Source organism: Argentina silus, assembly GCF_951799395.1.
Source record: "Argentina silus genome assembly, chromosome: 20".
NCBI classification, from domain to species: domain Eukaryota; kingdom Metazoa; phylum Chordata; class Actinopteri; order Argentiniformes; family Argentinidae; genus Argentina; species Argentina silus.
The window spans coordinates 13,505,600-13,515,599 of NC_139674.1; the positions used below are offsets into that span (position 1 = coordinate 13,505,600).

The following is a 10,000-nucleotide window of genomic DNA, read 5'->3' on the forward strand; positions in this document are numbered from 1 at the left end:
TAATGCATGGAATGGAATGAGGAATGGTGTCCCGGCATTCCCTTCATTCTTTATCAGAAGGCCCAGGCCAAATTCATGCATTACATTTTAAATTGAATTAATGAGCTTCCTTTAAAACTTTTAATAACCTCTCCGATAAGAGAAATGATGTCCTGGGACCTTGGGGGAAGTTAAGAAATGGCTCTGCCAGGACAGTCTGACGTTCAGGAGCAGATAAACTGGGGTGCTGCTACAGTTGGGGCTAATTTCATTTAGAGGTCAGCCATTTTGTCTCTCTTCACTGTCAGAGGGGTCTGTGGGCTCATTGGAACGAGGAAACTGACATTGGAAGTAGGAAACTCAGAATGTCCTACTCAGGGCTACTGTATGTCAGAATTAGCAAATAGAGAGCCCTATGCAACATCCTCCACTAAATTTTGGCGGGAAAGAGTTTCCAAGGAGCACTTGAATGCACCATTACCTTGTGAGAAAATATACTATTATACTGAATTGTGCGTAAAGCGCTACATTATGCACAATGACGCTTGGTATTGTCATGAGCTTCGCTGCTGGGATTGGTTTGTTTTGTTTTATTTAATTGACTAATCCATCATTGTCATATCACATTGTACAGGCACAATATAGTAGGTGTGAAGGCATTCCCAAAACCATGTAAGTATATGGATCTCCACACTCAGGCTGAAAAGACCGTGTGTGTGTGTGGAACGTTTCCACGGTGAAAGAAGAAAGGACACCTCTGTCTCACTCATTAGCTTTTATTCAGTTAGCAGCATGTCTGTCAGTACTGTCCTAGTTACGCTTCTCTGCTTCCCCCTCGGGATACACACCGCCCGCAAAGCCGCACACACACACACACACACTGAAGTCTACATACACACAGTCACAAACCACCTCCCTCTATATATACACACACACACACACACACCCTCACACCCCCACACACACCCACCCACCCACACACACCCCCCCCCACACACACACACACACTACTGTGGCGAGCCCTTGTCCGGCCAGTCAGGCGTGGTGAAGGCCATCCAGTGCAGTGCCAGCCAGGGCCCATCAGTGTTCAGACAGAGTCCTGCTGCTCTCCTGGACGGTAGGGTAGAGATAACCCTAACCCTAACCCACCCACCCCTCTTGTTTACATTTGAAACGCTGTCCTGAAGTCCTAATCCCTTTTGAGTGCTGGGCCTCGTCCCGTCCACTGATTTCCCCCTCAGAGGGGGTAGATAGTGCAGTTTCACTGACTTGTTTGCTTGTTTTCGACAGAACGGACTGTAAACACACACGGATACATAATACTGACAAATAAAAAGGTAAGTAATGAGCTTGATGATTGATGCTCCACTCCCTGCTGGGTGTGTCAGAGAGAGAGAGAGAGAGAGAGAGAGAGACAGAGAGAGAGAGAGAGAGAGAGACAGAGAGAGAGAGAGAGAGAGAGGCCTGGAGCAGAATCAAGGATCCTAGTAACAAGTTGGTAGAATGAGACAAGATGGCCACCTGGAGTTGAAGATAGTGGTATCGACCAAAGGAGTGATGTTTCAGCAGTGTTCAATGTGGGCAAAGATGTTTGTGTGTGTGTGTGTGTGTGTGTGTGTGTGTGTGTATGTGTGTGTGTGTGTACCATCCACATTGTTAACCATTCAAAATCTGTCCAAGCACATTCCACAAATTGTACACGGTATCAGGTCTGTCCAAGCTTTCGAGTCCAAAACACAACACAATTCCTTTTAGTGTAGCTGATGTGGAGATGCCCTGAATATCAACTGTTAGAATGACCTCCAATTGTCCTTGTAGTGTAATTCCCTTTGTAATGTGGAGTCTGAAGATTTATTTTTGATCAGTATCAGCCACAAAATAAATTTAGCAATAGCAGATGCAGACGGACTTAAGATCTCAAGATGTGTCGCTCATCGGAATGAGATTTTTCCAAATGAGTAAGGACATGTTCTGCTGTGGCTCCCTACCGATTCATCTTATCACGTACTGTACTCACATATTTGCATTTTCTTAAAAGTGAACCGCGGGTGTGCTGTCAGTCAAATCATTGCTTTTTTATTTTGTGGCACTTGGAAAAAGGTTCCGTTGAGCAGTGTGTGGACATAATGTAAGCACACAATGCTTCAAAGCATCGCTCTCCACTTTTTCTCAAAGCATTGTCCTTTAGGCACACACACACACACACACACACACACACACACACACACAAACATTACATTGAGCCCAACAGACAGCAGCTGGGACTCCAGTCGCTGAAGTCGCTGGTCTCTCAGATATGGCAAGGCAATGAATGTCTGCTTCCCAAGGCCTGCTTTGCTTCAGCATCCAGTTCTTTTGATCTGTGAAGTAGCAGAAAGCTGTGCCACTCTGGTGCTGAGCCTTCAAGGCCAAAAACAGCCCTGCACACTGAAGCCCAGAGACCAGTCTTAGAAGAACCAGTTAACCTTGTGTATCAGCTTCCACAGTAAACAGCTTTCTTGCCCAGGCAGAACGGAAACTCCTGCCCGGACAGCTCATCCCATCTCTAGTGGGAGACAATGTTTAGGTACAACCTTGTGACGCCCCCAGTGGCTTCCACTAAGGTCAGAGGTCACCAGGGAGTCTCGAGTCAACGCCCGTCTCCGACAGTCAGCGTCTCAACGCTCCTGACGACCAAAGAGTGGGGCTGTCCGTAGCATAGCCACATCCCTCTCCCTCCCTCCTCCCAGCCCAGCCCGGCCCAGCCCAGAGGGGTCCGTGGTGGTCCTAGTCTGGGGGAGTGAGGGTCTGCAGTGGTGGCTAGCTGTTGTTTTCAGCCGTCATGTATTTGAGCGCGGCGAAACCGTAGCGCCGGGACATGTTCTGCTGGAACTCCTCCTTGAGGGTCTTGAGGCAGACCCGGTACTGCTTGTTGGAGCGGAACTTGGTGATGTCGAAGCTGGGCGCGTGCGGCATGTGGATCATGTAGGCGTTGGGCAGGACCACGAACTCGTACTCCTGTCAGAGAGCAAAGGAGAAGTCAGAGGGACATACTGTAGGTCGCTAACACAGGGGCTACGGCCCGTTGACCATCGTCTCCTTTCCTCCTCTTTGGATCCGAGAAGTATTATTTTATTTTTTTTATCCCTTACAAAACGATTTCAATGTTACATAGCTTATCCCTCTGTCTGTGCACAGGGATGTGAGGGGATGGAGAGAGTGTGGAGGTGGAGGTGTGAGCGGATGGAGAGAGTGTGGAGGTGGAGGTGTGAGGGGATGGAGAGAGTGTGGAGGTGGAGATGTGAGCGGATGGAGAGAGTGTGGAGGTGGAGATGTGAGCGGATGGAGAGAGTGTGGAGGTGGAGATGTGAGCGGATGGAGAGAGTGTGGAGGTGGAGATGTGAGGGGATGGAGAGAGTGTGGAGGTGGAGATGTGAGGGGATGGAGAGAGTGTGGAGGTGGAGATGTGAGCGGATGGAGAGAGTGTGGAGGTGGAGATGTGAGGGGATGGAGAGAGTGTGGAGGTGGAGATGTGAGGGGATGGAGAGAGTGTGGAGGTGGAGGTGGAGGTGTGAGGGGATGGAGAGAGTGTGGAGGTGGAGGTGGAGGTGTGAGGGGATGGAGAGTGTGCGGGTACTGCAGGGGCGTGCGGGTGGACAGAGCGTGCAGGCGGAGGTGTGAGGTGAGTACCTGAGCGTCCAGCTCCATGATGTGGGCCACTTTGTTCCAGCCGAAGCCCACGAACCTGCGGTCGTACTCCGGGCTGTCCCTCCGCACCATGACGTAGGGCTCGAAGTCCGCCTCCCACTGGACCCGGTACGGAGTGGTGGCTGTCCTCCACTTGGCGAAGTTAGTGGGAGCGTGACCCTTGGTCCACACATGGTATCTACACGGACATGTGGAATAAGATGCTGGTTTAGTGTTGAGATGGTAAAACTCACTCCTCAAATTCAAATACCCACCACCACCCGCATTGTAGAAATCACTAGCTTTTAGATAGCGCAGCTGGTTAACATTGGGTGTTTGAGGAGACGTGTGTTGGCAAGCCAGAGGTCGCAAGTTCGAAGCTCAGTCGGAGCAAGTCGAATTGTGGGGCGACTGTTTGCAGCAACTTGACGTCTGTTTCAAGAAATCATACTCAGACTTTAAGATGAGTGAGAGTTGCTGTGTGCATTTAGCAATCCTTATGTTGCCAGTCTCTCCTTGACTTTCCAGTTCAAGGAGAACTAGTCATTAAAAACCATTGTTTACACATGATTATCTATGCCGAGGTCTTCTCAGTTATTCACAAACTGTCTCAGGCTCGGTTTGTCATTTTCATAATAATAAACCACTGACTCTGTTTTGAAAGGCAAACAAACTTGTCGATGGAAAACGTCTGCTTGTGATTGCGATATGGTTACCGATAGCCACACGTAACTGAGCCTTTGGTCAGACAGTGATGGTGTAGTCCCTGCTGTGTGTGTTGTTTGTTTGTGTGTGTGTGTGTGTGTGTGTGTGTGTGTGTGTGTGTGTGTACATGCATGCGTGGATGGTCTGCTCAGGAGGTTGGAACATTCCAGAACATTCAAATGTGATGACTATAAGTACAATATGAGTGTTTATGATGTGGACAAGGGTTTGGGATAAGGGTTTGTGGTTAGGGTTAGGGGTGGGGGGTTAGGGATAAGGGTTTGTGGTTAGGGTTAGAGGATACGGTTATGGGTTAGGGGTTAGGATTAGGGGTTAGGATTTACGGTTAATATTAGCTCTACGAATCGCATTTCTATATCTGCAACGTTCTACCACTGAGTCCAGGCTGGTGTTAGGGTTAGGGTACCTGAAGGTGAAGAGGGTGCCCATGTCCAGCTGGGACAGCAGCTCAGCCTTAGACTTGGGGTAGGAGAGACGGTACCGCAGGGTCTCGAAGGCAGGAACCACCAGGGCCTTCTTGTTGTTGGCCATGTCCAGCTGCACCACCGACTTCCTGAGGGAGACAGACACCAGAGGGACCCTACAACGTTACTACAACGTTACTGAGAGACAATCCATAGGACAAGACCAGCAGGTCACATACAGTGCCTTCGGAAAGTATTCTGACCCCTTCACTTTTTTCCACATTTTGTTGTGTTATAGACTCAATTTAAAATGGATTAAATTCAAAGAATTTGCCATCAATCCACACACAATACCCCAGAATGACAAAGCGAAACATTTTTTGAAATTTCAGTAAATGTATTAAAATTTAAATACAGAAATACCTCATGTACATGTCATAAATAAAACCAATAGCAGCAAGCGTGCCCCTCTCACCTGAGGTACTCGTAGAGTCCGTACATGGGCAGGAAGTCGATGTCGGACAGGAACATGTAGGGCGTGTTGACGTGCCTCATGGCCACGTTGCGCAGCAGGTTGACGGGGTAGAACTGGCCCTCCTTGTAGACGATGTGGTAGCCCACGTTGCCCCGGTTGATGAGCACCTCGGAGCCCTGGGCGTAGCGCAGGAACTGCTGGGCCTCGGCGTCAGACAGGTACAGGGCCAGGCTGATGGGGCCCTCCCAGTGCTTACAGATGGCCTCCAGCATCTGGAGCCTGGGTGGGGGAGGAGGAGGAGGGGAGGGGGGGGGGGGGCATGGGGTGGGAGGGAGAAAGAGAGGGGAGGGAGAGAGAGGGAGACACAGGGTGGGAGGGAGAGGGAGAGAGAGAGAGACAGGGAAGGAGGGGGGCGAGGAGGGTAGAAAAGAGGGGGACAGGGGAGGGTGGGGCAGAGATAGATGGAGAAGGAGACACAGAAAGGGGGGGGGGGGGGTAGAGGGAAAGAGAGAAGCTTCTATTAATAAGTAGACCAGTACAGCATTTCAATGAGCCAACACCAATAAAACACATGAATAAATCCTCACAGTGCGTCCTCCCCGACACCTACTGTCAATACAGTCCACCGAGTAAGCAGACTCAATTGTGCTCATAATAGCGACAACCAATTGAATGGTGATGTACAGATTAGAAGGCCTGGGATCGATATCGGTAACTGTAATCCTAATCTGTGTTCATTCAACCCCCCCCTCGTCACCCTGTCATGGTCATCCGCTGCTATTGGCCGGATTTGGTCGATGAAATGAAGCGCCAATGAGCGGAATTAAAGCTGGCGTTTGAAATGTGAAATCAATGTCATCTCTGCTGCTGCTGTCTCTGTCTCTGTCTCCATCCACACCACGGCATTTGAGCTGAGCGGGTCAGTTCTCATTAGTATGTGAAGGCGAGGTGTTCTCTATGGGCTAAAGAGGCACTGAGAGACCACCGTATTTACATATGAGTGTGTGTGTGTGTGTGTGTGTGTGTGTGTGTACATATGTGAGTGTGTGTGTGTGTGTGTGTGTGTGTGTGTGTGTGTGTACATGCGTGAGTGTGTGTGTGTGTGTGTGTGTGTGTGTGTGTACATGCGTGAGTGTGTGTGTGTGTGTGTGTGTGTGTCCTTGTGAGTCTCTCAATGATGCCTGCGGTCTTTACACAACCCTCTCCCCCTCAGCTCCTCTCTGGTCTGCTGCTAGCATTCATAAGTGGTAGACTGGGTCCAAATGAGCAGCGGTGATCCGTGTGTTCAAAGCTGAAGGGACGGTCGGCTGGAGGCAAATATCAATAATTCTGCCCTACTTACCAATCGGCAGGTAAATATCTGGCCTTTAGCTAACGGAGCTAACGGTTAGCATCCGCGGGCCACGCAGCCCAAAACTCCACACGGGTAATTAGTTCTCAGTGGATTCAGAAGAGGCAGACACGGAGGGAGAAGCAGACGTTTAGTTATTTCAAGTGAGCTTAAACATTGTCCAATGTTTCCTCACTTTGGGAGAAGTCACAATCTCCCCGCGTGACTTTAATTCACCCACTGATTCAGTCCAAATCAAACAAGGCTCTTGTTGTAGCTGAGTCGCTCAAACGAAACGTGAGAAATGAGCGAGAGGCCCACTCAGAACGGCAGATAAGGCCTTGACTAAATATCGTGGGAGACATGGGCTCCTCCAATTTGGATATAAAATTACCGTTCTCGCCGTGAATGCTGAAACCAAACAGCTAAATTAGCATATAAATAGCCAAGTGAAGAGTTCCATGGTACATTCTGGGATTTTTTTGTGTCTCTCACTGAGAAAACCTAATGATCTTTATTAAATCTAACCGTATCTGACTGACAACAGTGGGGTGTTCAAAACTCCCCTGAAAATAACAATTTCATCAGGCTTATCTGATACGTTTCCCTGCGTGAGCTGCGGTCTCTCTCAGCAGGGCTTGGGAGGAGGCTGCGCGTGTGAGCCGGAGTTTTACGGCCATCTTTATGCTTTATGATAACACCCAGAACTGACTGATGAGTTTGTTTAAAGTTTGTTTGAGTTCAATATGCTGTAATAACATCATCTTCAAACACTTTTGGGAGTTCTGTTCTTAAGGATATGACAAACTGTGGTATGTCATTCAATATTATATTATAAATACATATATATTTTTTGGTATATCTGTCTATCTATCTATCTATCTATCTATCTATCTATCTATATATATATATATATATATATAGATATATAGATATAGATATAGGTATAGATATACAAAAAAAGCTTTATGTGTGTGTGTGTGTGTGTGCGTGCATGTGTGTGTGTGTGAGAGTCTTTTCTGTAAAGACAACACGATTGATAAAAGACTGTGAAAGGTGATTTAATGGTAACTGCTACCAGTAGAAAGCTGACCAAATTGCTGGTATCACCATAAATCTAAAGTTTGTAATTCACGATGAGAATGTTGCCTCTCTGCTTTAATTGGGTTTGGCCTAAAGCTTGAATATCATTGCAACTGAATTAGAGCAGAAAGCTCTCTCTCCCACCGATAGTCTCTATGGCTTATTTAATGGAAAATGTGCTTACCCTGCTAATTAACTGTCACAATAGAACTCAGTTTAGATGGTTTCGTAAAAATAAATAAGTCGTTACCAGCGAATGACATTGTTTGTTGTCGTTGTTCCTTCTTGGGTAATGGAGTAAACAACAACAATGAACAGAGGTTCATAACTTCTGTAGACAACTGGGGCCTCATCCTCTCAGAACCGGGTCACAGTGACTCTGCACCAACAGAACTGGGGCTGTAGGAGCCCTCGCCTCTGTGTTCATCTAACTCACACACCCACAGGTAGTCTAAGGTCATTGGTTACACACACCGAACACACACGCAGACAGACGGACGGAGACAGAAGGGCAGACAAACAGACAGACAGACAGACAGACAGACATAGCAGAAATAGACAGAGAGAGAGAGAGAGAGAGAGAGAACGAGAGAGAGATGTCTAACATCCAGAAGAAATGCAAGTGACGTGTGAGAAATCATTTCCTCGTCTGACGCCTCACTTCCCTCGCCTGTCTCTCCGGATGCTGCAGAACAACAAATAGAGATGGAATGGAGATGGAATGGAGATGGAATGGAGATGGAACAGCCACAAGACAAACTTCGGACCTGTCAAACCAGGAACCCAATGGATGCAAGAGCTTTCTGCCAGATTCTGCCTCTGTTTGAGAAGGAGTCACATTCTGCCTCGGTTTGAGAAGGACTAACATTCTGCTTCGGTTTGAGAAGGACTAACATTCTGCCTCGGTTTGAGAAGGACTAACATTCTGCTTCGGTTTGAGAAGGACTAACATTCTGCCTCGGTTTGAGAAGGACTAACATGCTGAAGCATATTGACGGCTGCATTCAATCAAATCAGCCACATCGATGCTGAACTGCAAGAAAAAAAGCTTTGTTTATACATTCAAAATAAATACCTAAATGTGTATTTTGAGTTAACTAAACCGTTACACTCAGTCACTGAACAGACATTTATTAAACAAGTCAAAGAAAATGCCAGTCTGGCTGTGTTTCAATGTCCACACTAGTATACCACTTAAAATATATAGCTCATACATCGCTCTGTTCTATGTGGCATGACAGTGGTGGATATCAGAACATATCCAATGTCTCATCCTGATCTTCTGTCCCTTAACTTTTTCTTTATCTTTATCCAGATCCCCATTAGCTGCAGCTATGGTATTCCGGCAACTGGGGTTCACATCTAAAACGTAACAGGGGTGGTTTGGAATCACGCTCTGGTGATTTGACGCTCTGCCTGAGACATACTGTATACACTCAAGCATCGCCCTCGGACCTGGAGGAAGAAGTCCTCTTGGCCTAACGGGGGAGACGCTTGTGTCTTCCGTTTGAGAGACCCCGGGTTGGAACCTCTGGCTCGTCGCATAAACCCACGGGTACGAGGCCGGTACCAACCTGTCCATGGAGAGCTGGGCCACTAGTGTGACGTCCGTGTGGTCAGCGCTGGGCTCGTACTCGTAGTGGAGGAAGTACAGATGGGTCCGGTGCACCGTGAAACGCTCCCGCCTGAACTCATAGCAAGGGTCGTCCTCGTCCAGCTCTGACAGAGTCTTCTGGAGCTGGAGAGAGAGGAGGGGGGGAGAGAGACAGAGAGATAGAGAGAAAGAGAGAGAGAGAGGAGGGGGGGAGAGAGACAGAGAGATAGAGAGAGAGAGAGAGACGGGAGAGGAGATCCATTATTAGTCAAAAAGCTTAGGGTACTTTATGATGTTAACTGTTAGAAAGGGTCTGTTTTAAGGAACACCCCATGGGTTGTCCTGACTTTTTAGTTTTAGGCACAAGCGTGTACATACAAGGCTTTCCGGAACAACATCACTGTAGAAGGGCACTATTCTTTGACATTTGAAAGTCAATCGTCAAAAATTGCCAAAACTATTCTTTTCACATCACGTAGAAGGCCCGACCGATAACATTGTTCTTTAATGGAGACTATACTCCGACAAATCAGTCCTACACTGGAACAACAACTCTTAAACTAATGATACTTGGTCTATATTCAGCAACTCCCACTTGGGATACAGAACTTGTGTTTTTTCTCTTTGGTGAAAAGACAGTTTTCAATTCAAACGTTGATGCAATTAGCAAATGGATGAGCGGAAAATATGGATCAAACGCCCGCTCTAGTACCACTGGGAGATACAACACAATGTTCAATATT

The 10,000-nt window shown here is 47.6% G+C and overlaps 1 protein-coding gene across 1 annotated transcript in view; it reads right to left on the minus strand.

The window, feature by feature from the left end:
* Positions 1–2,742: 2,742 nt before the first annotated feature.
* large1 (LARGE xylosyl- and glucuronyltransferase 1) overlaps positions 2,743–10,000 on the minus strand; it is a gene marked incomplete at its 5' end in the record, with an annotated part of 43,100 nt that continues 35,842 nt past the window's right edge. Inside the window, 5 exons of the mRNA XM_083692519.1 lie at positions 2,743–2,976; positions 3,649–3,844; positions 4,778–4,924; positions 5,251–5,529; positions 9,238–9,401. Of these exons, the coding sequence (XP_083548645.1) occupies positions 2,779–2,976; positions 3,649–3,844; positions 4,778–4,924; positions 5,251–5,529; positions 9,238–9,401 (984 nt within the window). The 3' untranslated portion in view covers positions 2,743–2,778. The remainder of the gene's footprint in view (positions 2,977–3,648; positions 3,845–4,777; positions 4,925–5,250; positions 5,530–9,237; positions 9,402–10,000) is intronic.